The 27,696-nt window shown below is 43.6% G+C and overlaps 1 protein-coding gene across 8 annotated transcripts in view; it reads right to left on the bottom strand.

Moving 5' to 3' along the window:
- Obsc (Obscurin) overlaps nucleotides 1-27,696 on the bottom strand; it is a 220,812-nt gene that overhangs the window by 32,379 nt on the left and 160,737 nt on the right. For 5 of the 8 annotated variants that reach the window (XM_075676117.1, XM_075676152.1, XM_075676157.1 and 2 more), the window contains 18 exons: nucleotides 26,926-27,095; nucleotides 26,280-26,418; nucleotides 21,471-21,640; nucleotides 21,259-21,394; nucleotides 19,973-20,142; nucleotides 18,579-18,711; nucleotides 17,270-17,445; nucleotides 16,918-17,035; nucleotides 16,186-16,361; nucleotides 15,957-16,062; nucleotides 14,156-14,334; nucleotides 13,327-13,520; nucleotides 13,101-13,253; nucleotides 12,397-12,635; nucleotides 11,610-11,726; nucleotides 8,234-8,409; nucleotides 4,088-4,159; nucleotides 1,798-2,235 (listed from right to left, as the gene is read on the bottom strand). In XM_075676117.1, the coding sequence (XP_075532232.1) occupies nucleotides 1,798-2,235; nucleotides 4,088-4,159; nucleotides 8,234-8,409; nucleotides 11,610-11,726; nucleotides 12,397-12,635; nucleotides 13,101-13,253; nucleotides 13,327-13,520; nucleotides 14,156-14,334; nucleotides 15,957-16,062; nucleotides 16,186-16,361; nucleotides 16,918-17,035; nucleotides 17,270-17,445; nucleotides 18,579-18,711; nucleotides 19,973-20,142; nucleotides 21,259-21,394; nucleotides 21,471-21,640; nucleotides 26,280-26,418; nucleotides 26,926-27,095 (3,062 nt within the window). The remainder of the gene's footprint in view (nucleotides 1-1,797; nucleotides 2,236-4,087; nucleotides 4,160-8,233; nucleotides 8,410-11,609; nucleotides 11,727-12,396; nucleotides 12,636-13,100; nucleotides 13,254-13,326; nucleotides 13,521-14,155; nucleotides 14,335-15,956; nucleotides 16,063-16,185; nucleotides 16,362-16,917; nucleotides 17,036-17,269; nucleotides 17,446-18,578; nucleotides 18,712-19,972; nucleotides 20,143-21,258; nucleotides 21,395-21,470; nucleotides 21,641-26,279; nucleotides 26,419-26,925; nucleotides 27,096-27,696) is intronic. The other 3 variants (XM_075676126.1, XM_075676164.1, XM_075676144.1) reach the window with 2 other exon arrangements.

Below are 27,696 nucleotides of genomic sequence, written 5' to 3'. Positions count from 1 at the left end.
TTAGACAATGTGTTGAAATGGTGTGAGCAATGGGGAATGCTTCTTAATGCAACTAAGTGTGTCTATCTCCCCATAACGCGCAAAAAGTCCCCTTAGACTACACTTACAATTTAGCTGCAGCACCTTTACTGAAAGTAACATGCTATAAATACCTAGGCTTAACATTAACGAGTTACTTATCATGGAACTTGCACATAAATACCATCTGCTCTGCCGCTTTCCGGCAACTATGCCTTCTGCGCCACAAACTCAAGACTGCTCCCGTCTAGTGTTAAACTACTCTCTTACTTTTCCTTAATTAGTCCAAAACTTGAGTATCTTTCCATAGTTTCGGACCCTCACACAAAAATTAACATTAAGAACCTAGCAAGAATTCAAAGAAAAGCAGTACGATTTATTTACAGCAAATTTAAGGCTACTGACTCCCCCACTGCATTACTAACCGATAACGGCATTGAACTACTACAAATTCGAAAAAAGAAAAATCGACTAGAGTTTCTTTCAAACTTAATTAATCATAGGATAGCCTTAGACACCGCAAAATACGTATTGCCCTTGATAAGCAGACCCACTCTACACCACTACCCTCATTATCTAACACCTATTTTCGGAATTACTGACACTTTTCGGTACTCTTTTTTTCCCGCAAACAATAGATGACTGAAATAAACTAACTGAAGCATACCCCCAGCGCCCGTGAGCTGTATATAATTTGTGTAAATAATATTATTTCCTGTATTAATTATAGTTGTATTGTAATCAAGTTAAACATTTTTTTCTTGATCGTCTACCTTGCGACCAAACAATTTGTGCGAAAAACGTGTTACACGCTCGTCTCATTTTTTCTGTGTATATCATCTTTGTTTTTTGCTCACCCTGCTTGGACTTCTTGTCCCCAGTATTGCATAAATAAATAAAAACAAATAAATAACATTCCATTAATTTTTAAATTTTTTTTTCCCATCAATTGCGCCGAATGATCCATTCGGGAGATGACGGCGGCGTGGCGGCGTCCAAGCCAGTGACGAAGGGTGAGAAGTACAAAAAATGAGATGGATTGTTACAAAATTTTTACCTCATAAGTAGTGAGCCCATGTGCAGGAATGCCTAATTTCGAAACGATGCCACTAGCCCAGCAACTCCCACGTCACTTTCACTACAATGTAGGACATCATAGTACATGTCTTATTGAGGATAACGGTTTAAAGGCTGTGAAAACAGGCTTGGCATGAAAGTTTCCGGAAGCGATCAGGAAAATGTATTTCTGTGGCGTTATTTTATATACATAGTTGCTGTTAGTAACTTACTCGGTCTGTTTTGTTCGACTGCATATTTAAAACAATGTGTGCAAACCTTTTTTTTTCGGTCTTTTACTTATGACGACCGCTTATTACGATTTCTATGGCCGGTAGAGTGAAACACGATGAAAAGAACTTCGCTGTCAGAAACTGTTGTTCGTTATTTTAATGATGTGATAGCTTGCTTTTGCAGCTAGGTCTCTTTAACCGTACGAGTTCCGAATTTCCACTTGCAAACCTAGCTATATACTGTGGCCACTTGCGGATAACTGTGATACCTGCTATATACAAGAAGCACGAGTGTTAGCTTATGTTTATTCTTGAGGTGGCCCAAAACATGTCAAGATTCTTCAAGATTCTTCAAGGTTATTTCACGATTCTTCGCACTCTACATGCTGGTTTTTGAAACCTGCGGCCTATAGTAAATATCGAGACTGGCGCGATTGAATGAGCCGTTATTCTTTGCTTCGCGAAGTATAATCGCCGGCTTTCAGCTCACCTGACTTGTAGGGTGACCAGTTGCCGTCCGGCAGCGGCGCCATCTCGACCGAGTACGTGACGGGGACGCGGGACCTGCTGGGCGGCGATGGCTTCCAGCCAAGCGTTAGGTCGCGGTCCGTCATGCGCCGGATGTATGGCTTGTCGGTGAGTGGGTCTGGAACGCCTGCGTAGTATGGCTCGGGTTCAAGGTCCGGCCGCTTCATGCGGTCGTACGGCCTGTCCAGGTCGTCGTATTTCGGGTGGGGTGGGTGTCGAGACTTGGGGTCGTAATCGGGTCGGTCAAAGTCCCGGGACGGGAGGGGCGACAAGGGCGGCAGGTCATGCGAATAGGGGCCGCTGTAGGGCTCGCGCCGCCGGTCGTCTAGCGGTGACGACGACCTATAGCCGTTCACTTCAGGGTACTGGCGTGGGGAGGGTGATCTACCGCGCCGCAGGTCTGGAAAATACAGAGAACACATGCACAGTGCAGGGCTCTTCGTGGTCAGGCTACAGGGTGGTCGTGCTACACACATCGACGAAACAACTATCCGCGTGCGATGCGTGCGTGGGATATATATGCATATACACACACACTTGGGAGCCAACAGTGCATACCAAAGAAAAAAAACAACTAGAAGACATGGGACGCGTGCGAGGGGGCCGTGAAGGCAGCTGCTTCTTTCAAGCAATCATATATACAAAAATCAATGGAAATAGCAACATTAATGCTCACTTAATTTTCCTTCGACACTAATCTTAACCATGCCTAGAACTATTGTTTAAGTATGTCCATACATTACACCTTTTGATTGTTACCAAAATGTGATCCTTCAGCGCGAATATTTCATCACTTTGTTAACATAGAAACACTGTCCAGTCGTTTGATGATTTTGACATAGCGTTTAATGAAAAGCTCACACCCACTTATATTGAGGAAAACTATGTACGCTGTGCTGTTTCACACTTTGTCTTCGCTGCGCACTGAGTACATTTCAAAGTGTTGCGTGAATACTAATGTAGCACTTCAGCACAGACACCAGCAAGCATTATTTTCTGCGAAGAAAATAATAGTATGCAAAAAGTTTAGTGTGCAACATGATTGCTTTTTCTAACTTGCATCTGTAGGACAAGAGATGCCAACGTCATATATATTTAAAGTTATTTGTGGTGTCTATAGGCTTGAGTAGTCAGAATAGAATGGCACTAACATTAACTAGAAAATCTTTCCTGAGCTGTCATAATTCTAATATGTGGGTATAAGGCATAGGACTCGTAGTTCATTAATGAACGTGTGCAAAGCGTTAAAGATTAGTGGCTATGAGACATACTCATCAAAATCGAAATGTTATAAAAGACTATAGAAGAACAACTTCTCTTGTGGTACGTAACATCACCATTGGTAGTGTGACATGCGTGGCTACGTCCAAAAAAGGAACGGCGTTAAGGTGTCTTACAGAAGTGAATTGAATTCTGATGTTTAAATTGCCAAAACCACAATTTGATTATGAGGCACGCCGTAGTGGGGGACTCCGGATTATTTTGACCACCAGGGGATCTTTAACATATCCCCAATGCACGCAACACGGGCATTTTTTGCATTTCACCTCCATCGAAATGCGTCCGCCGCGGCCAGGTGACTTACAGGATTGTGCGGAACGGATTTTTATGTCTTGTATCAATATATGAAAACGTGGCGAAAACTTCAAAGTCTGAGTGGCATGCAATGCACTCCGCGTGTCATTAAGTTCAGTATTTTTTTTTTTCACCTATGAAAGGGGGCGGCACTAGCGCCCGCGAAATGTAGAATATGACTACAAAGTAGCATGGTGCGATTCGTTTTATCTAACTTATTTTGGATAAACGCACAGAATCTGGCATCATGATGAGGGTAGAATGCTTTATACGCAAGTTTGCTCTAATTCTTGTTGTTTTCTTTTAGCATTTTCTCTGTCAGCCAGCACAACTTCTCCACACTACTAGGGCGGGTACGGTGCAAAGAATTCTATGCTCTCAGAGCTTCTTGGGATATATGCTGGGAGCTGCTGGTTCGAGATAACTAGCATCATGAAAAGTTAGACAAGTCGCCACTACGGTCTTATCTCGCTCTGTGGTATCTCGTGCTGGTACATTCCATTAACAACTGGAGCACTTCACGAGGGAAGATGAGCGGAAAGACGGATGCATGCCTTATTGCCAAGCGTGGCCTCCCGATCGGCAGGCTTCACTCTTTTGTGGCTTAAGCTGCTGCCTAGTTGGTCGCATTAAGAAATGGGCATCTCGTTTCTCTTAAAATTAGCAGGAAATCTCACCAGACTTTTCAGGAATGTCACGGCTTGGGTACTTGTCAGTTGACGGCCGCCGCCTTCCGTCATCGTATGGACCTGGTCGAACAGAAAAAAGTACAACTTCGTAAAGTCAAGTATTTCTGCAGGTCAGGAAGAAATCTGTGCTCGTCTAGGCAGTCTAGTTTATTCAGCGGGTAAGGTGAAGTGTATTTCATACCAGAGCACAAGTAAACACCGCGCCATTTAATACTTACTGCTCTACAGACGCTTAAGGTACCACTCTCCACACCATGCGTTAATTTATTACAAACCATGCGACAGCTTTTTGCAACACTTTGGAAAAAGTAAGCTCCGCTGCAACTATTCGTGAGTTTGCACAACTGACGTTTTTAGTGAGCTTCTTAATGTTAATACATTAGGGAAAATTATGGTTTTACAATGTTGGCACGCCGAGGGTTAAGGTTCGTTGGCATGACTAACACCTACCGATGTCTATTCGAGAAACACTGCTATTACTCGCGCATATTTGGAAGAGCATACCATATTTCCTCAGCTTGTTACGTAATTATGTGGGTATACGGTGTATTTTGCGTTAATTATACAGCAAACCAGTTCAACAGACATTAGATTTAAGCAGTCATCTTCACACATGAATGCAGGACGATTACAGATATTATCACAATTCCTGCGAAAGAGGTGCTTTGCTATGCAAAGACGTCCGATGAAAGCACACAAATTGTGCATTCTAACTGAAGCCTAAAGACTACAGGTTCAGTTGCAGGGTGCCACTACAGGTTTGTCGTCAAAATAATACTTACCGTTTCACTTTTGCGGGTTGTGTTGGAAGACGTGATGACAACGATCATTGAGCCGAAACGCATAACTCGAGTGACTCAAATGTCAGCACGAGCAACATTCATTGCCAGATCTCGTAAACAAGAATTGTCATGTTATTTATAAGCTCCTTTAAAGCGAGAATAAAACGCAGGTTAATATATACCTTAAAAGAATGCGGCAGCCAGAAAACAATGGTGCATAACAACTATAACTTTTTCAATACATATTCAGAACGTAAACTTTATGTAATGAAATAATATATGTTAAATGATACGTTCTGCACAACCACAGCTTCCGAAGTACATCTGTTTAGGTAAGTTCTGGGAAGAAGAATGGTTAACCACTGTCTGAACAGTTTGGATTTGAAGCTAAATGATGACCAAATGCATTTATAATTGTCTTTTCTTCGCAACGCAAAATTGTGGTTGTGCATGGTCCACTGCAGGCCATTCCTAAATTTGATTCTAGTCTTAAGAGAAGGCGCTTTGATAATACAAAGTGTCCTTTATAGAAAACAAATATGGAGTTATTTTTAAAGTAGAAATAATTGGTGACGTTACTTCTATAAGAACTGCAATGTATGGTAAAGCTTTAGTAGATGCTCGGCTAACTTGTCACTCGATTTTGTTTGCGCTGCGGCTTAAACGGCGTGCAGTGGTTACATATGAAGCACCTACTTCTACTGCTTTAAAAGCTTTAGTGTTGCCTACACAAAAGTTTCAGAACTCCGAGCTCCCGACACAGCCCAACAATATGGCATATTGCCGTGCCAACACTGTCTCTTTAGGCAACAGTTATGCTTTTGAATGCAGTTTTTTTAGCAGTGGAAGTAACTTTTGTGTAAGGTAACACTGCTTTTTCAGTAGAGAAATCCACAAGCCAGTTTAGGTACAGCAGACCAGCTTTAATAGCAACTAATTGGTGAACAGAACAATAAAATGTACATTCGATAGTTTTATACAGAGTTCTGTACACACTTAAAATTTAACTACATACTGACACTGTTGGCATGCCTCGGTGAGCTCGATAAGTTAGTGTTTCTATAATTTATACAGCTGATAGAAAGATAGAAGGTTGCAGAAATACAGCGTTGTTGCACAAAGAAAGGCATGAGTAAAGGACAAATTAACCCTAGAAGGTCCACTCAAACCTAACGACATTTCCTTCATTGAAGCTTCGTTTTGCAAGAACCACTGTGCTTCAGAATCGTAAAATCTAAGCAAGCACAAGCTGTTAGTGCAATTATAGTAACAACTGCGAAGCAATAAGGAACATTACGGCAGGCAAAGTGATCTGCATTAAACAAAGGCTGAAGAAAAATTATGCGTTGGATACGGGGAGGGATGCTTGGACTTGCGAGAAATGCTTGAAAATTATGATGTCTTAGTGTAACGGTATACGCATCATACAAGAAACCTGTAGTCAGCGAAATTTGTTCAAGGTGTTCTTGCATAATTAAGAAAAGATGAGAGAGAAAGAAATGCTCTGATTTTCTGTGGTTAATGGAGAAACATTTCTGCAATTTATGATTTTGAGTGGACCTTTGCCTCAGCCACACTGAGCATAAATGAGAAGTATGCAAAGCAATATATGGGTCGATCGTCGTATCTGTTGTAAAACTTCAAGTTGGCTTGTGAACAAGAACTTTCTCAGTTGTAATTTATAATGACACATCCGAAAGTTAGAGGATGGTTGTGCCATTCTTTAAATTTACCGATAGAAGCAATATTTAGTATTCTGCTTCTATGTTTCAATCTGTGCATCTAAATGTTTCCACTGAAGCGAAAAATGACAATAAACGCCGTGGGAGAACACTAAAAATTTGAAACCAGCCATGCTGAGGCCAGGGCACAAAATATTGGCAACATAAGACAGTCGTCTTTCACTTGCATTGGAAAAACAAGGAAACTAACTGGTGAAAGAACCTTGAAATTGTGTGTAGAATGTTTTCAAATGGCGCGACGCTAACTGTCAATTCACATGTGTCGCTCAACCGCTTCGCTCAGTGTTTAAAGAAAGCACACACATCTGTGTCTTTCTCTGTAGGAATGTTATACACAGAGTGCTATTTCAAACGCTAACCATAGAATTCAAGCTTTCGATGGAACAATCTGTGTTTAGCCTAAGTTCACTACAACCTTGAAAAATTGCACACACACGCCATCGCGTTATTCGCATGAAAACCTCACTCACTGTGTTTTTACATTTTCACTAAATATTCATCCACAGAGGCTACGTGATGCAGCTGGCCGTCTTAGTGCGCACGGCACAGTCATTTGTCTGTACATGGCACTCTTCTTGATGGTCTAAGACGGTCGGACTCCATCTCATGTTCGCTGCGTTGGCGGAAACATTGCACATTGCTCCGTGGGAAAAGCCAACAATATTTCAACAACGTTTCTTACATCTCTAATAACGGCTATTATGTAGGAAGAAGCGCTATGTCTTTGTGCGTATATCATTGCGAACGTGCGCACGGTATCACTTCGTTTCATATTGTTTGGCACATCCGCCAGTTCTCACATTTCTAGCATAAATTTGCTAACATCTGAGCAGCGTTTTCAGTACGCGCCCAACTTTCCTGATTAATCATTTACGTTGTAAGCTCTTCTAAAAAAGCTAATGAAGCAATTTGTATTGCTCAGAACATGCAATAGATGCGCAAGCTAAAGAGTTAGAGCCAGTTTAGACGTCACACTCACTGTTGAAAAACAAGTATTGTTAGTTTTCTAGCCATTGTGTAACACACTTATCGTTAACAGAGCCAACAGCTTTGTCTAGGAGTACATATTCTTAAAGAATTAGAAAATATCGCAAGGTTATAAGCAGAAGCGAACTGTAGAAACCATATAGTTATTTGCCCTTTTCGAAGTCCTGCCAGAACTTTCGGGAACAAAGGCTATTTAAAATACTTTTTGGGCTATCTCACACACTAGGATAAGTGGATACAAGCTATGTACACAAGTAAACAGTCCATGTTTGTGCGTTTCGAAATGCGCTTATTTAGTCTGTGACGTCATGTCAGGAGCGCTGAAGAAGCAAGGCCGTTCAGGCTGAAGAGACTCAAAGTAAATAACGGGCGCCTGCGCTCACCAAACTCTGAGGCTCAAGTATCCACATTCTTAGTTTTTCAGAGATCGCATTGCTTGTTCGCACAGGTGAAGACAAACTGGTTGAGGTCCTCAAAGAAAGGGACATCTTCACACGGCGCGGGACTTTCCCTCTGCGACAGTATAATCACAAGCATGGACATGACAATGCCCACCGCAACGATGCATGGCACTAGCGGATCCATGTGCAGGAGCTGCGAATGCCACAGAAGGGATTCCTTACTCTCGACCCTCAGGGTAGCCATGCAGGTGTCACTTCCGTACGGATTGTAGATAGAGGCTCTGTATTCGCCCAGGTCATCTGGCTTGCAGTCGCGGATAGTCAGGCGCAGCGTTCCGTTCGGTTCCAGCTCCATCTTGTGGCGACGGGTCAGTTCTAGCTCTTCGCCGTCTTTGAACCTGAGTGGACAGGTAGAAAGGGCGAGGCCGTCATTGTTACAGCCGTCACGAGCTCAGTACCACCTGTAGTCCTGAATTTGAGTGCGGAGGTTGTGGCTCCCTTGTCACACTCTCGAACTTCCTTCACTGTGTTACTGCTACGGCCTAGCTTTGCAATATACCAACAAAAACATTAAAAACATTAATTTATTCAGACAGTTATGTACCGCACCTTCAAGACTAAATTCTTATGGCCATGTCTGGTTGGCTTCCTTCATTGTAGTAACGCTTCCAGGATGCTCTCATGGGAGATTGCAATAGCCTAACCATTTCAGGTTATTATTAACCTTTAGCGCAGAAAAGGTTGACAGCAGTAGAAGAAACTAACTACGAGCACATACTAAAGTGCTTATAAGAGCTTGTGTTTATCGAAAAAGAATGACACAGAAAAGGTTCCAGGAATATCGAAGAGAGCTAAGCGGATGAAGACAAAATCGGCTAGTCTCCATCTCCTATATATGCACCATGGTTACAAGCTAAACACAGTGACTTTTATAAAGATACTCATTTTCACATCTTAAAGTGCCCTTTGCCTTAAATAGTAGTAGCAGCCGCGCGGGCTTGGTTGATTTGTTTATCATTTTTTATTTCTCAAGGTAACATTGTTGTTATTGCAATTTTTAATAGTAATGTAGACTTAAGTTTAGCGCCGGCCGATAAGGTATATCTGCTCTAACATGACATCTCGTGGTGTCAGCGGCATATGGTTTATTCATGTAAATTTTACTCCAACTAAAGTCAACTTCAATTGACTTCCAATTGAAGTCAACGAAGCATAATCAAAACCGCCCTCACTTTTGCGGATATTACCAATATTTACGAGAGAGAGAGAGAGAGAGCGCCAGTTGCCTATAAAATGTGATAATTTTCACTTTCAGAAAAGTAGCATTGTGTATACCGTACAGGCAAGTCAAGCCTAAACCAATAGCCATCGATACGCATGCAGGATATACTCGCTGCGATACGGCTCTGCAGTAATCTCGCACGTGCTAGATTCACGTATACACATGTAAAGATTTGCTGATGGAGTGCTAAAACGCTGACTATGACGCCCTAAATCCTTCAGGTGCTTCAATCAGACTGTCCTTATGTCCGTGTTCCGTAGAAGTTTACGTGTCGATGTGAACTATGGGGCACAGTGTCACGAGTTACAGTGCTGGGAAAAATTATCCTGCGCATTCGTGTAATGACACACGCTGTATTCCTGTATTCTGATGTTTAGGCATCTTCCGGCTTGACAAATATGAGAGGACCGGTCATGTGGTATCGCTGCACAGTGGCATCGCTGCAAATGCATGCCATCTGGCGTATCGATGGTATTTCGAGACTGTCTTTTTACTGCCGAATAGCAGTTATGATTTAGCAAATAGGACGAACGTATCCGTTGATCGTGTCGCTGGTAGCCGGTGGTATTCCCCTGGTTTACGCAGAACGATGCGCATAACGATGGGGAGCATTGTCCTGCGATTACTTTAAGTGTACGGGATTTTAGCACAGAGCCTGCGCGCACGCGCACATCGCTGACTGGACGACTGGCCCACAAAAAAATGTCCCAGGGGAACTGCGCGACATATTGGAAATGGTCAAGAGCCACACAACTGTCAGAAAGGGTAACTTGAAGCGGGAGCAACTCAGTATCGCACGCATGGACTAGCTGGTGCCGGATTAAGGCGGCTGTATGACCGTTCGAAAAAGTACCACGTGGTCACTCTGCACTCAGTTCACGATGCCGCCACGATATAAGAGGGCGCTCGTTGTCGGACCGGACCAATGGAGCCGCTGTCAGGACCTTCATACCGACTGGCCCTGGTCAAAAAGGAAGCAGGCTACAGCTAGTGTAGTCTTCAGACTTATTGCGAATTCCACGATGCTGTTCGCAGCATATAAGAGGAAGCTTTAGCTCGGGCCCAACTCCAACGCGGCCTATTCAAATACATGTAAAACAGAAAAACATTTCTCTGAGATAACCCCTTGACCAATTTTAGTGAAAGTTGTTGCGTTTGAGAGAGAAAGTTAAATTCTAGTGACTGTTGGAAGCGGAATTTCGATTTATGGCCTGTATGTTGATATAAAGATTTTCAAAAATTCGAAAGTTTGAAAAAAAATAGAAGCACGAAGTTTACAAACTAATAGCTCTGAATCAAGAACAAATATTGCGGTTCTGTAAAGGGAATTCACTAGATCATTGAAAGCGGACAAATTTGATGTGTCACTTTATATCGTACGTGAATTTGTTACGCTGTGTACAAGGTTTCTGCAAAAGCTGCATTTCCATATTACTAAATTGAGATTCATGCGTAACATATCAATTTGTCAGCTTTAGATGTACTATTAGATGCAATTCACATAATTGTGATATCGCATTTCATTTCTGAGTTACACAGTTGTAAACTTGAAATTTTCGATTTTTGCCACTTAAAGAAAAATTGACGACCTAAATAAAAAAGTCGAAACAACAGTCACTAGATTTTCTTTTAAATTTAACGAACCTCGCCAAATTTCGTGCTGTGGTTGCCGAGAAAAACGAATTCTCCTTTTACATGTATTTAGCACCCGCGCTAAAGCTTCCTCTTAAGACCAAAGAGTTACTGGAGCGTGGTTCTTCTATTTTCTGAAGAAATACGCAAATATTATACAGAACTACAGACTAAACAAAAGAGCTTGTCACCCGCCGCACCCCATACTCTACACAGAAGAAGAGGTAACAACAAGAAAACCAGAAACCCCTGCTTACACGGCACAGTATACTACACATGATCTCGCCCACGCAACACCCACTTCGCTTGCTGGGACCAACACAGTTTGTTAATCACTGTCACCAGATGTCGAACTAAGTTCTTGCTCCACTTTCCTGAAACCTTAACATTGCTGTTAATTGTCCGAGAAAAAAAAGAACATCCGGCTGTTAAAAGCGCTTCAACGTGACCTCGCGTTGTGTTCCTTCTACTGTCTACAATTATTACAACGCTAAAATTTAAGGTGCTCCAGCTTGCCCGCAGTGAATACCTTGGTCACTCCGAATTACGATCTGTGAGAGAATATTGCGAAGCGGGTTCAATTTCACCAATGAAACTACTAATGCACTAAGATATAAGATACACTGAGAGAGAAATTAGATGCGAAAGGTGGGGAGGTGAACCGAAAGGCATACGTCCACTGACCATTTAACTTCTGGCATGGGGGTGCCGGCAATGCGTGCGGTGAATGTTGCTGTGTCACCTTCGGGCACTCTCAAGTTCTCAAGCCTCTTCACGAAGGATGGCGGCTCTCCCTTTTCTCTGCAAAAGGGCAGGCGTACGGCAAAAGTATAATGAGGGGGATAAAAATATGAGAAAACATCGAGCATCTACACACCGGCTATTTATGTCTGATAATTTAGCGATAATTTGCGTGGATACGTACAGTGACTCAGTCAGGTCGATTTTTGTTGGCTTTGAATGCTCTTCTCAGAAGAATAAATACAGAAATGACCACACACATACGCGCACGTTCGAAATATCTGCGTGTCAGCGGGCAAGGAGGAGGAGGAGACAAAGGAGAGGAAAGACAGGGAGGTTAGCCAGTGTAAGTACTGGCTGGCTATCCTGTGCTGGGGAAAGGCGTAAAGGGAATAAAAGGAGATAGTCAACTGTTTTATATGCACGTACAGTACGTACAGCGAACAGAAATGGCGCCGTCACGACATAAATGCCGCGATATTTGCAAGCTACGAACTCGAAAGATCGAAACTGTGAGAATGAGCGTAATGAACCTTTGTGTCCGTTTTTGTAAGACAGTAAATGTTTTCAACACTGAACGTGCTAGTCGTTAAGAAATGGGGTTTAATTTCCTACAAATTACGGGCATTCAACTAGGCTATCTTTCGGAGCGCAAGGATAACCGAGTGGATGGTGCAGTAGCCTGTTTTATCACCTTTCCTTCCCTTGAGCATCAACGGTATTCACTTACCGGATTGTGACACGAGCACTGCACTTGTCTTCGCCCACGGGGTTTTTCGCCAGGCATTCGTACAAGCCGCAGTCCTTGTTTTCCGGCCAAGGTATCGTCAGTGTGCACGTCTCGCCCTCCTTGCTCATGGTGTACCTCATGCTGGGTTCGATCACTTTTCCATTGTAGCGCCAAGTAATTTCTGGTTCGGGGTGACCCTTGACCTTGGCCACCAATTTCAAGGGTTCGCTTGGAGATGCCTAGAAGAACAGCATGTGATTAAAAAAAATAATGCCACTTAAGTACTAACTGCACGGTAAGCAAGTTAAATTTTAACGTTCAGTGCTCTTTTTTTCTTTATTCTAGTACAGTAGTTTTGTATTTTAATACAATTTCTCGACGAATCTTTGGCAGTCGTCTAGCGGCCTTAAAGCTGTGAACGCCCTCTCCTTTTATTCGTTTGTATCAATTATCAGTTACCATGACGGCCTTTAAAAAATACTTTATTCACTACACAGCGTTGAGGGCACCGTAAGGACAGGCAGTGGCGTATTACACACTGCTTCATGCCGTCCGCTCTGCCTATCAGTTCGGTGTTTTTTGCGGTGCCCAGTGCAATATGCCGTAGTAACGAACCCCAGTATCTACCATCTAGAAAGGCCACGACTGAAATTCACTTCCTTCTCGTGGGGATCGCGGAAATATATCACGATGTTTAGAATTACCTCCACGTCACTCAGGCGCTTAGTAAAGTATGGCTTGCTCATTGCGGTGACGCCAACTGTCGCCTTGGATGAAGCTTTTCCAGCGCTATTGGTCGCTCGGCACTCGTAACGCCCAGCATGGCTTGGGAGGCTGTGTTTCGAAGAAAGCCTTGCCTATAAGGATGAAGTACTGTGTGTTAGCACTTGTAGCAGCTACACATAACAAGTCTCAAAGAAAGTAACGCACCTTGCGGCCATCAAATGTTGTCTCAAGGTCTGCGATGCGTGGAATGGGTTTGCCGCCGAAGAACCACTCTACCTCAGGAGTCGGATTTCCGGTAATCTTAGCTTCCAACGTGAAGGGTTCGCTTTCCATCACCTCGACATCGTCGAGAGGGGAAACGGTGGGCTTTTCTTCAGTCTTATCGCCAGTGTCGCTTGCTGTTGAGATACAGAAGAATGCACAGAATATTTAGCTTATCTGAACCATAAATGGCGCAATTTGATGACAACGGATCTACTACGGCGTCCTTCATAACCAGTGTGTTGATCTGAAACCCCATGATTAAATTTGAGTCTGATAAGGCCTGTAAAAATAGTTAATATCAAATGTTTAAAACATTGCACAGTTGATCTTAACAAACCAGAGAAGCGCACTACGATTATGTTAATTTATGTAAAACACCCTGCATAATGTTAGGTTAGAATCGCTTAACGTAGGTTCGAAACACATTGCTGCATAAAAAAGCGAATTCTACTCCCTGAGATTATATCAGTAATATATATATATATATAATATATATAATATATTTTGCTGGAAAAGGTACGACTGGCTTTGAGCTGAAGCAGTAAACGTTAACTTGTGCGGCACACTGCACAGTACGAAAAGAAAATTCTGGCTTTCGGTGCTGATGAACCGTAATCCCGGCTATAGCGTCTTCTGTTGCTGCGAAAGTTAGAGCCAAGATGGGTCCTGTTTCAGGATATTCCTTATTACATGTTTTGCATAAGAGTCAGGCCGAATTTCTGAGTATTAAGATGATATGAATACATTTTGTACTCGTAAGTGCACTTACCTGCAACTGTGAGTGGAGCTTTTGTTTCTTGCTCTCCCAGGGGGTTCTTAGCTTTGCAGGTGTAGACGCCGGCATCCTCCGGTGTTGCTTTGGGGATATCGAGGGCTACGTCGCCGGATGGGGTTTTAGTTTCCTTTATTTTCTTCCCGTCCGGAATCAAAGGCTTTCCGTCCTTCTGCCTGCGAGTGGCAAATGTGTGAGGACATCTTAAGTTTACTTTTTTGGCTGCACATGACTAGAGGCTCGAAAGAGATAAAAGGTCAGTAATTATAATTTGTTTATTATTAATCGAAGAAAAATGAGAAAGTCGGCCTCTCTAGGACCTGCTAACCTAGAGTCCCAAACACTACTTCGTAAAACAGGAGAAAAAAATATGAAAATAACAAGTAGAAAGACGAAACAACAATAAAAATAACAACAACAACAACATACTACTGCACTCACTGTAACACAAGGCACAATAACGTAAGTAATGTCATCGCGGGCACCAGCACTGGAAGCGTGCCCTAGTTAGTTGGTGTAGTCAGCACATCCCATTGGGAGACGACTACAAACCTCATGGTATTGTGAGATTCCTCCCTCAGCTTAAGTGACTTCTGGCCTATTCCTCACGGATTCTTAGGTGCGCAAAGGAGAAAAGTGCCACTGAGCGCGAGGTCGTTGTCTTGGCCGCAAGGAAAAAAAATGTGTGTCGAGATGTTGGCGCTCACAAATGAACCCGAGGGGGCCGATGTTTATTTAAGAATCCCCGACTATAACCTCCCTCATAACACAGGTGTAGCTTTGGGAGGTCAAACACTGCGAACTAATATACGTCAGAAAACGAATTAGTCGAACCAGCAACGATAGGCAGAGCACATGACCTACTAATTTATGCTGAAGAATAGAAACAACGTCCAAGGAACTTAAGTTAGAACCAAAATGTCCCAAAATACGAGCGTTTGCATTTTACAACTATAGCACTGTATTCTTTCTCATATTGTTTTCGAATATTTGCGCTGAATGACATCTACATACATACAGGGTGTTTCAGCCAACATTTCAGAAAAGTTTAAAGGCTGCCTGTGGCAGCTAGCCCAATTCTAGTTCATGAGCTAGTCTACTAGAAGAGGCGGACATTATGTGCACAGAAAGTTGAAATGCATAATGGACTACACGAACTCAACGGCTAGAATTTGTAAACTGCAATATGGGCCATAAGGTGATTAGTCAAAAACTTAATGAGTGAATTTTTGCTAAGTAGTCGATTATACGTTTCAATTTCTTGTGCGAGTAATGTCTGCCTCTTCGAGTAGACCAGCTCATGAAGTACAACTGTGCTATCTGGCACAGGCAACTTAAAAAATTTTTTGAAAATGGTCGCTGAAACACCCGGTATATACTTGCTTTAGAGCGACGGTGTAACCTCCCTGACCAAAAAACCATTCCCAAAAAGAAAAACAAAAAATTCGACAGGAGGTTCATTTTTTGCATACTGGCATCGCGAAGAGTGACGAAGTATGGAGAACGATTACGACAGTTAATGTACAAGACAAATACGAAGAACTAGTTAGATGGCGAAAGCGCACCTTCGTATATTCAAATGAGAACACCAGGGTATAAAGAAGTCAAAATATACGCAGATAATGAAATATAATTATTGGCGCTGCGGTTCGCGATCTTGTGCGGTCTTTAAATGTGTGACTAAACAGAATACAAGTGCATAGCATTGCATAAGAGCGTAACGAATTGTGTATTCAACTGAATTAAATAAGGAGTGAAATGGAGGCAGTGAGCATGAGGTAGTAAGTAAGCAACTCACCATTCTGTGTCAGGAGTAGGCTGACCAGCGAGGCTAGTTTCTAGTCTGGCTGGGTAGCCTTCCACCACCTCGACGGGCTCCAGAGGCTTTACGAACTTTGGCGGGTCTAGAAGCATAAACGAAGACAAATTTTCCCGAGAAATGAGGCCCAGCAAAGGGGAACAATATAAAAGACAAAATGAATGGAAACTAATCGGGATGTCTTTGTGGAATCAGAGGCGAATCTTACGGTTCACAGTCACCGGGGCGGAGGTTCTGCATTCGCCTTGGTCATTAGCTGCAACAAGGTCGTACTTTCCGGCATCTTCAGGCTTCACAGGATCAATCGTAAGGGCTACGTCTCCTCCAGGCGAGGTGGTCGAACGAATGCGGTTATCTTCAGGTAAGTCCTTGCCATCCTTAATCCTGTGTGTAAGGAGCGGCACAATTGTAAAACACTTTAGCTTCCAATGCTAAAGCTTGGAGGGATTTCATGTATAGTCATAACACTGCGGCTGTATTACCGATCTTGTTTTCATTTTTTTAAGGTCGCTTTCATGGTCGCTTTAGCAAAATACCTAGCTTAGTAGACAGTGACATAAACCCGAGCAAGCGGGATACCAATAGAAGTACAGCAACATTGCGTTGTCGCTTTTGTTTGCCCTGAAAACTATGCTCAGAACATTTCGGGTTTAGCACTGTGCCTCCCAAAGCAAAAATGAAAGTAAATTTTCCCGTAAGCCTGTTCCATGTGCTAAGTTCCTATGGTAAACAAGGTGACAATACCTCTCGTGGCCTTTTGAGCTATGAGAACGCTGCGGAAGATGCATAGATAATCTCTCACGACAAGCTCTACAATCATATGCGCTGCTCTACTGACTACAGTGGACAAAAGCCCGTTTTGCTGGATCACGGTAATTACATCAGTCTATTAAAAATAGGACACAAGTTATTGATTTTATACTGGAATGTAAACAGTCACCATTTGACATCTGGCATGGGGTCTCCGGACACCTTGGCTTCCAATTTTCCAGGTTCACCTTCGGTGAAAACTGCTGGCTTAAGCTCGTCTACGATTTGCGGCTCGTACTTGGGAAGCTCTAGAACGAAAATAAGCACAGAAAAAATAACAGTTGCTCATTTTATGTTACAAACGACAATTTACTCCACGACATATACTATAATCATTTGCAGAAAAGAATAAGCGAAGAATTTTCAACTTAATTGCTCTTCGCAAAATAGAGAAGAAAGAAAACCTCCAAGATTCCAGTACAGCAAACTGCAACTCACATGTGCAACATTGCATGCAGGAAAAGCATGTCGGCAGTCCTTACCAGTCACCTTCACGGCGCTCGTACTCTCTGCCTTGCCTTCTGGGTTTTTGGCGACGCAGACATATTTGCCTGCGTCGGCTGGCGTTGCATGCTCGATGGACAAAAGCACTGTGCCGTCCGGTTCTTGAGTCAACGCCACCCTTGAAGAAGGCTCCAATTTTTGGCCATCTTTGAGCCTAGAACGCGCGTGCAATGCGCTTAATTATCACATTTGTTTTCGAGCACTTCTAGTGATATAAGCCCGTCTGGCAGAAAGATAATAGTAGTACTTTTAATTCGATGCAATACGTTTTAAAATGATCTGACACGCTTTATCATATCGCGTCGCGCAGCAGTTCTTGGATATTCTGGATTAATCGGTGCAGCGTACGTGGCATGGGAAATGTACCTAACAGAACAGAGGGAGAGCAGGACAGAGCGAGAGAATGTGTATGCTTAATTTTGTGTATCTCTCTTTGTCCCTGGCGCCGTGCTGTTAGCATCTTGACGTGGAAAAAGAGCTCGTTGCGCACAGAAATTACAGCGAAGAACCGTAATAAACTTGGTACAACGAGGACTAAAGGTAAAGCAAGCGAAACATTGTAATAAGTAAAAGATAATGATGATGTGCAAAGTTGAGGTCTAGACGGGGAGTTTCATTTCTCCGACATTGTTCTTGTTAGGATTGCTCTCCTCTTTGTTTTTCCTTCACATTTCTTTGTCGCTGTAGTTTATTTTTGATGTTTGGAATAAGCCGCCCTTGAGCGGCCTATTCTTCAAGGATCTCATCATTTAATAAACAACAATGCCAAAATTACTGTTGGAGATTCATTGTGGGTTGTGTTGCCCTTTCTCGATACATTTGGAAAGTTTTACAACATTGTGAAACTTTTTCCCCATTATACGAGCGAGCTCTCTGTAGCAAATTAAATTAATTCAGATGGCCCTGCTGTTCTAAAAATAATAGCACAACACTTGCATTTTTGCCCCCAACTTATTCCGTTTGCATTCTTAATCACTGCAAGGTAGTCAACCGGAAAGATTTATGGCAACCAGCCATTAGGTACCCTTTTCTCTGTTTTGTTTTGTTGTTTATAGCTAAGCCTTGTGTGCCTTTGACTGGGAAGTGTGCGTTACAAACCATTGTAGATCCCGTAATGTCCATTCGCCTTATTTACCGCAGTACAGTTGCACTCTACTGCGGTAAATATCGCAAGAAGATTTAAAGTATCTAGCCCATGCAGTCTTTTTTTTTTATATACAAATATAAATAATTACTCGGCACGCGGACGTAAACCAATTACACGCTAAAGAAACAACAAATACGCACCATTCCGTAGTGAAAGGACTGTCGCTCTTGACTTTGCCCACAAGATGCATTGGCTGTCCTTCCAAAAGATCAGCGTTCTTGAGCTCAATAACAAATTCAGGCTTTTCGCCGGGAACACGTGCTTCAGGCTTGGCTGCGGAACAGTAAGAGCGCCAGCGTTTAATGAATACATGCCAAAAATATGTAGATAATGTCGTGGCGAAAAAAAGATAAAAAGAATGCGCAGTCATGGACATCAAAAACATCTACAAACCATCTCTTTAAGACTGGCAGTGAGCAGGAGACGAGGGCCATATGTGTACAGTGAGAATGAGCGATAGTGCTTAAAGATTTCTCGGGGCCTCGTCGGCGTCATAATTTCTACGGAAATGGGCTTTGGCTTTTCGACATTTGTTTGTGCGTAGTTACGATGGCTCAGAAAATAAAGTGCGAAATTTGTATACTCAGATCTTTATATTATGTGAGCTTTTCCATGCTATGCCCGAGTGTGGCCTTTTTTGTACACGGAGAGGAACAAATCCGCGTTAATAATGTCTGTATACCCGACGTGATGGCTTAGCGGCTTTGGTGTTGCGCTGCTAAGCACGAGATCGAATCCCCGCCGTAGCGGCCGCATTTCGATGGGAGTGAAATGCAAGAACGCTGGTGTCCCGTGCATTTGAGGCACGTTTGAGATTCCCAGCTGGTCAAAATTAATCCGGAGTCCCACACCACGGCGTATCGGATAATCAAATTATGGTTTTGGCAGGTAAAGCCCCAGAATTTGTTCAGTGTCTGTACAAAAGATAAAGCAGAGATGGCAGTGCGCGAAGACGCTAGGAACATGCGTGACAAGCTTTTATTGCCCTTTTGAAGTAGTAATTGATTGCCTTTTTTAAAGTAGTGTTGACTGATAAAGACAGCGCAGAGAAGGCGTGTTACCGCTTCTCTGCGCGATGTTAATGATCCATAACCTGCCTTTTCCACTTGGGCATAAGACTGGCTGGCCAGCGGCCGTTTTTCATGCGCTTCTCTGATTTATATCCAAAGCAAGCTTGAAGTCGTTTACTATGGTGTAACCCCCATCGTTGCGTTGTGTTCAGCTAACGAAGAATAATTGTGTGTCCAGATCGGGGGATTTTGATTAAGTTAACACAGCGACCTAAGCAGCATATTTTTTCACCTTCACCTTTCGGCAATTTATGACAAACAGTTATACTGCACAACCTCCCTACGCTATTTTTTACCTGCTTCTGTCTTGGTAGCTGCGTTAGCATAAGAGGAAATCGCGGCGGAGTGTTAATTTTGGCCCATTATAGTGAACGCTTCCTTTTCTTTGGGCCAACAAAGAATGTGGGCCGCATTTATTTCAAAAGAAGGCGATAGCGTTGATACATGATATAAAGGCAGCGTACTTTTCACGTCGGCATCAGAAGAAGCTTCTCCAGCATCGTTGGCAGCTACCACAGTATAGTGACCTGCGTCTTCTGGCTTGACCTCATCTATAACGAGGGCCAGTGTTCCATCAGGCTTTTCCTCCGTCCTGATTCGGTCGCTCGGGCGAATGGGCCGGCCATCCTTCAGCCTGTAAAAAGATTGTTGTTGTCATGTTCAAGCAGAAAAATAAGGGCAGTACAACAGTTACAATAGCATCTAGATGCAGTCGGCTTGTACGGGGGTCGAACTCGTGAATTCGTGCTTAATATAAGAGGTTTTTTGATATACAAGTCAGAGTTTTTGTGACTATATGCCCTAGAACCTTCAAAGATACTTTGAGTTCAACGCGACAGATAACGAAACGAAGAAATATATAGAGGAATTATTTTATGCAGAATTAAATATGAATGAGGGTTAGCTTACGATTTCCGATAAGCTTCGCATTCCTCGAATTCACGTTATGCTCCTGGAAGTGGCTGGTGTAAGGGTCGACCAGTTAATAGCCTCTTCATGCCCCTATCCCCCCTCCCCCCTCACCCCCTCATTCACACACACAAAAAAGTTATTTTTGCGTTATAACTGTTCGTAAGAGCAGATTCCAGCCAATCGCGATGTTTCCCGTACTACCAGCCAAGGCGACATGCCGATGAAATGAGCAGTTACGGACGAAAAGCTTCGTTAATTCGGTCTCCTGTTCTTTATGATTATTAGTTTTTACAGTTTTCGAACACGGCCCGTATTCACACATAAAAATGTTCATATGCTAGAACTGTTCGTAAAAGCAGTGTCAGTCACTTGTTAGGTGGAACGTATTATTAGCGAAGGTGGCCGGACCATGGAATGTGGACCACGAAAATATTTTGGAATTCGGCCCCATATCCTTAATAGCTTGAACTGTATTAGTTGTCGCGGCGATAACAAAGCTGCCCGCACGGGAGGTACCATCGAGACGTGTGGCACCCGGCATGAATTGCGCCACCCACACCTAAATTGGACCTGGTGACACGAACCGTAAACTCCCATCGGCGCATTCAGATGGGCCGCTTTGTGCCTATGTTCATGCTGACATGAAACCAGCTCACGCAGTTCACTTTTCTCAAAACGTTCTGTCAACTTGCAGCACTTTTCCGGTGACTCTGATGGTACCTTGCGCATAATAACGACGCATCCTCGTTTGATCGAGTGTTTAAGTGTTTTGCCGACAAAGCCAAATGACTAAACATTCTACACTTTCATGATATCGCTATATCAAAGTAAAACTAACCATTTTACGCTGGTAGGGTTGCTGTCTGGTTCAAGCTTAGCCTCGAGCCTCGCCGGTTTGCCTTCGGCCAGTGTCGTCGGCTGCAGCTCCTTTTCGAATGCAGGCTTTCGCTGCTTGCGATACTTGTCGGGCTGAGCTGCATAAACGAGGTAGAATAGAATCGCAATGTTGAGAGCCAAGACTGATCAGTTGGAAAACGTGAAGACGCTTACTTTTTATGTCTGCCTCCGATTCTGCTTCACCCGCCTCGTTGGCTGCGATAACGGCGTAATTTCCGGCGTCTTCAGGCTGCACATCATCTATCAGTAGTGCCAGCGTGCCATCAGGTTTTTCTTCCATATTAATCCTGTCGCTCGGTCGGAGCGTACGGCCGTCTTTCAGCCTGAAAAAATAAGATGTAGTAACGTGCTGCTGAGCGGATGTTTATGGTATTGCGCTGCATATTCACAGCTCTGCGAAAATGTTTTGCGCGTCAGAATGGAGAAAGATACGACCAAACCTCGGAGAGCCATGGTAGAACTATACCAACAAAACATGGCGATAGCTACGGTCTGGAGAACTGTAACATCGACGTGAACTGGACTGCCGCGATAGCTGAGGTACGCTGTAACCAAGCTTAAGTAGTGGTTTTAGTCACACTGCTATGAAGTCGTGATGGTAAAAAAAGGAAAAGAAACAGAAGGAGAAAGATGCCTAACCTGGTCTTGCGTTCTGGCATGAATGTATCGGGCAGTACGGCACTTTTAAAGTTAATATATATATGTTTTGTGTGAGAACGAAGTTAACAAGTCTCTCAGAACGATCTCATAAAACGCACTGTGTATTGCATTTTTCATAACATAGCCTAGCTGCGCTTCTATATGTCGCGAGTCACATGCTTTTAAAACGGTACACGGGGTTCATGGTAAAACACAGCGTGGTGGATTCCGCAAGGACAAAAGTGCGCGACGTTAAGTGCTGACTATCAACTAAAGATTTATTCCAAAAAGAGGTTTATTGTATACGTCTTACCGCACACGCGCTGCACTTAGGTGACAGGTGATGCGATTAACTTATGGTTGCGTGGAACAAAGATCTCGTTAGATTTCTTTAGGTTCTTTCCTTTTCTCTGACATGACTTATCTAACTGTGCTTTGTTGTTATCTTCACTTTGTTACCATGCAGACGGATATGGGGCCCTATAACGTAAAACTATTCCAATATATTTTTATTCCAATCTCCTGACGTCAAATTTGCGTAACCGCCGACGCAAGCATCGGGCGGTGACCCGCATCGTTGTCTGAACAGCCAAATCAAACGCTCTCCTAATTTATACGAGGTCACGTTTCTTTGCTCTCAAAATGAATAACACTGCATACATTGAGCGGTTTTTCGTTTTTAATTGGCTACCAGGAGGCGAGGAGAAATCTAAAGTGGCGAGGGTTTCAATGGGGCCGAGCCAGCGCGCTGAAAATGGATAACCGGAAGAAGAGGGTCGTGTTGGAGCCTGCGAAAGGTCGGCTTTCCTTTACTTAGCTTGTGGTGGCTTGTAGAAAATCGCGGCGGCGTGCAACGGAAGGTTAAGATTACCGCTGAAACGGATCCTCACCAAAAGAGTTGGCAGAGCGAGGTCGTAAACGTTCCGAAAGTTCTCGATAACGTTACACGGCCACGCAAACAGTTTTATTATACGTAAATAAACCGATGCTCTCCAGCAGGTGCGAGTAGCCAGTGCATCAGCGATCGGCGACAGCAATCTTTTATTCTTTCCGGAACGGGGCAGCATGCGGCTATTCAGAAAAAAAAAATAATTTCAGTTTTGTTCGGCATATTAATGTATCTTTAACGCGACACGTCACTTTGACGCGGTGAGTTTTCGCGGTTTTGTGACGTCGTGTGACAGGCAGGTGAAGTGGGTGCAGCCCGAAAACTCTTGACCAATAGTAGAGGGATAATGGCGAAAATGCGTCGAATCGGAAATAACTATTTTTCTTTTGTTCGCTCTAAACATGCGTAATCAGTGTGTACACGTCATATCACATGGGGAGCTCTCGCGGTTTTCGTGACGTCGCGTGAAAGACAGGCGAAGTGGGGGGTATGGTATGAAGAACTTTATTTAGTGGTCCAAAACGTTTTTGACCAATCGCGGAGCGCTAATTGCAGAACTGGAATAGAAAAGTTTGGAATATCTTTACGTTGTAGCGCCCATCCAATAGAAGATTTATACATAAATATACCCTTCCTCGAATAAATACGTAGAAGTGATAGTTTAGCGTTTATGTTGGGTCACTCGTCTTCGTCCTCGCTTTCGTCAGAGTGCTTTAGTTTTACCGTGTTCTTGTACAAAATATGCCCCTTATTCACTCCTTATTAACTGTGGCACATGTTGAGACATTTGTATCGCAGCTGGTACATATTGGCGCTATGGTGTGCCCTGTAGTGTCCGCCAATTTCTATTCTACGTCTTTCTTTCTTTCTTTCTTCCTTTCTTTCTTCCTTTCTTTCTTTCTTTCTTTCTTTCTTTCTTTCTTTCTTTCTTTCTTATAACGCATCACCGCAAGAACGCTTGTCTGGAGCGCGATAGCGGTGTGCTTAGAAGCGCGTTTGCGTCATCTACCGTAGGCCGTTGCTTAGGCACAAATCTGATTTCAGCGTGCGTTGCCGCAAGGCCTGCGGGTATTCTCTCCCGTACTGAAAGTCCCTAGAAGGTTTCCTAGGTAAAACAAGCTTTCCAGGTAGCGCCACTCCTCCTTTCCTGCTCGTTTCCGCCTTGAACCTCCTTCCCGTCAGTGTACGGAAGTGCCCAAGAAAGTTCAAAACTAATAAAGGTACGCATAAAAATATGAATATTTGTTATTTGTTTTCATGTAGCTTATAATTACTTTCATAAAAATCATTATTTCTCACTCAGAGTGAGTGTCCGTTTAGTTTCTAGTACAACATATATAAAGAAGCATAATCTATGCAGTCTAACAGCCAGCACTGTGCAGTTTGTATTTTACCACTAGCAATGGTGTCTCCCAAGCTCCCTCGCGGGGGGGGCCACTTCGATCAAAATTCACGTGTGTGACTCGCTCTCCACTGCGACGGTAGGAAATAATTGGTGAAATCAGCCATCACTTAGTCTCATCTCATGCTGCGTGCAGGACATGAGGTGTACACGGACGATGCCGAGGTGTAAAAGTTGTTTGATTTTATAACCTAGAAAATGGCGCCACAGCTTTAGTGTTGATGGTGCGGAACGCTTTCAAACCCTAATTGCTCACTGCACCATTATTTCACTAGTTATCTCTTGTACGGTACGCGATGACGGTGACAAACGCTAATTAGACGCCGGGCAGACGACGCGGCATGGGTGAGCATATACAGAGGGGCTTTCGCCTCTGTTGTCGGCTAAGCAAACCTCAAGGAACCGCTGATAAAAAGTTTATTGCGAGCTAAACGAAGCCCAAGCATTCAAGTAAACGCGGCCGATAGTTGCAGAGCCGAAATATTTGTCGCTTTCATCTATCACCGACGCCGGCGTCCGGCTGCCTGTTCGAACCACTGGCCTGGCTAAACAGCCGTTTCGCTCCGACCCGGACTGCGTTTCACTGTAAAACAATTTGCCTTGAGTGAACTATACTTTGCCTCATAAGTGGCGTTTAGCAGAGCCACTTATTAGAATAAAATTCGCATGTCTGCTCGTACAGAACATTTGCGCATTGTTGCGCAACGACGGACGCTGTGGATCTTTATAGGACGCTACAGCCGTCGGTCGCAGGTAGCTTCCACAGAGCTGCGCAGTTTCTGATACAGTATTCTACAGTGTCGTGTGCCTTCTTATGCAGTTGTCGTGGCACACGTCCTATTTCTTGACTACGACCGGGTGATCGTCGCATGCGCTCTAGTTTTGAACCTTCTGCAAAATATTAAATATCATCTCTAGCCATTCAGAACATCACGCGCAAGCAATGTACCAATCACAAACACGAATGACGGAAAATGGAGAGAGTAAGCGCGATAGTGAGGAGAACGGCGCAAAGAGCAATGAGTGTCACTTAGAAAATTTTTCTATCTAGGGACCTTACCCGTGCCCTGCTTTCACTGCTCCACCTTATCAGCAATCCTACGGGACTCCAGGGGAGCCTCAGCACTGCCGAGATTCAAAGCCTAGGCGCGTCTTATTGCCTCGCGTGACCTATCGCTTACAAAAGCTGCTGTTTTTCCTGCAAAGAGGTCAGGGCGCCTAGCGATGGCTTTCTTATTAGGTGCCGCTTGCTTAGGAGAAATTCCACTAGACCCATTAATTTCCACTAGATGGCGACAACGCGAGCTGCTTTATTCAACTTCTGCGTTCCATACAACTGTGTCGAGGGCTGTATACTTTAACGAAGCGTGGCATAGCGATTTGCATGACTGCAGTGGCAGGTAACCTGGCGTAAATACGTAAATAAAAACAGAATTAGGCGTAGCAGGCTCAAGTTGAACCTTGGTGCATTTACATTTAGGAAGGAATATTTCAGGCTTTGCGAGCGGAATAGTTGGCTCGGATCCGCGGCTCTGTGTAGCGTATACAGGAAAAAACAGGCGAGGCGAGGGAAGAAGAAACGCTTAATTGTGTTTCTCTCTTTTTTCCTTCGTCTGTGTTCTTTGTCCACGCTGCGCACGTAAATAAATGGTGCAGGCCTCGTAGAGTCCTAAGGTATGCATGATCAGGCGTGAATTCAATTGCCCAATATATCACAGTCAAGTTCAGTTTGTACTTTGTTTCGCCTGTGAAATATAAGTGACAATAATGCAATTTATTGTTCACCGAACACGCCATAAATAAACATGACATGATCTTCGTGCGTTAGTAATCTCTTCACTGGGTAAACGGAACCAGCGACAACATCTGCTATATATGATGGAAGCTAGAGATGGTACCAACAGGCGCCGTATGCGTTCTATGATGTAATCTGCATCGCTGTATTAAGGCTAACACAGAAAGTAATTCACGTGCTGGTTAACACATCTAGGTGTGACTGCACTGACAGGATGCTCCAAGGTTGTACGCTTACCATTTTATGCTTGTTGGGTTGCTGTCAGGCTCCAGTTTGGCTTCAAGCCTAGCAGGCTTTCCTTCCGTGAGTGTCGCTGGCGCAAGCTCTTTTTCGAAAGCTGGTTTTCGTTGCTTGCGGTATTTGTCTGGCTCAGCTGCTAAAAACAAGGTACACCGTCGTGACTTAAAATGCGCGTAGACATATTACAAAGCATGTAGGGAACGACTATGAATGTTAAGCGAGAAAAGCGAAAATTATTGCAGAAATAATTCATCCCGTTGAGCCGTGCTGCTGTTTCAGATCTTGGGTTTAGTCAGTTACCAAAGATTACACTTGTACAACATGCGTTTGCTTTTGTGTCACGAATTTGCGGATTGTCTTGCGGATTTAACTTTTGGCATATTTCGGTTACTACCTGCGAAAGAGGAGTAACCAGGAACGTGTGCGGTAATCTCAGTGATTCCCAACGCTTTTCATATGAACACTTTCGTGCATTGGGTTGTCGTCATTTATAAGGTGACACAACCCACATAACAGAAGAGAGAGTATCCGTGATTTTGATGCAATCACGGCGCACCAATTCAAAAGCTCCTTGTAACTGAGGACGCTGCCATCAGAAAAAAAAAGAAAGAAAAATGGGAAAGGCCCCTAAAGTTAAACTCACTCTTGACATCAGCCTCCGATTCCGCTTTTCCCGCGTCGTTTTCTGCGACCACACAAAAGGTTCCAGCGTCTTCCGGTCGCACATCATCTATCACAAGGGATAACGTGCCGTCAGGTTTCTCCTCTGGCTTCACCCGGCTGCTTGGGCGGATGGGCCTGCCGTCTTTCAACCTGCCGTGGACAATGGAAATGCGCGCTCATAAATCGACTCCTTGTGCAGTTATAAAATGGGGCGTTGGCACCCGGTAGCCCCAACCACAGAGCGCACGCAGTAATGTGAATATTGTACCACAATTCGCTAAAAAACAAGAACCATGACAGCATGCAGTGTCACAGCTGTGCTCTACATAACTTTAACTGCGTTGTGAGCGAATGCTAGTCATCAAATGGCGTGCTCAATGACCAACTCTTTAACGCCCTTCACAGTAGCGTAGGTGCGTGATTGAAAATCTTTTGGGTAAAAAAAAAAATTGAAAGCTTGGCCGTGTAGAGCAGGTATTCCCTGTGGCTTATTATAAAGAACGCGTACTTCTTCTGGTAGATGGTAGTGAGATCGCAATTTCAGTTTATTTTTCCTGGAGGTGACAGTGTCATCTATGTTTCGAAGTAGCAGAAGACCAATAACCAATGCTAATTTCAATAGTATTTTTAGTAGTTTGCGCTTGTATTTATTAGTGTTTTTCCTTGTTAGCATATATGCCTAGAGCTGTTTTAACGAATTCTCTATACACTGTGTATGCCTATTTTCATTTTTAAAGAATTGATAATTGCC

The sequence above is a fragment of the Dermacentor variabilis genome, chromosome 1, assembly GCF_050947875.1.
Source record: "Dermacentor variabilis isolate Ectoservices chromosome 1, ASM5094787v1, whole genome shotgun sequence".
Taxonomy (NCBI): Eukaryota; Metazoa; Arthropoda; class Arachnida; order Ixodida; family Ixodidae; genus Dermacentor; species Dermacentor variabilis.
Note: the sequence above shows the minus strand (reverse complement) of the source record. Positions and strands in the feature narration are given on the sequence as shown.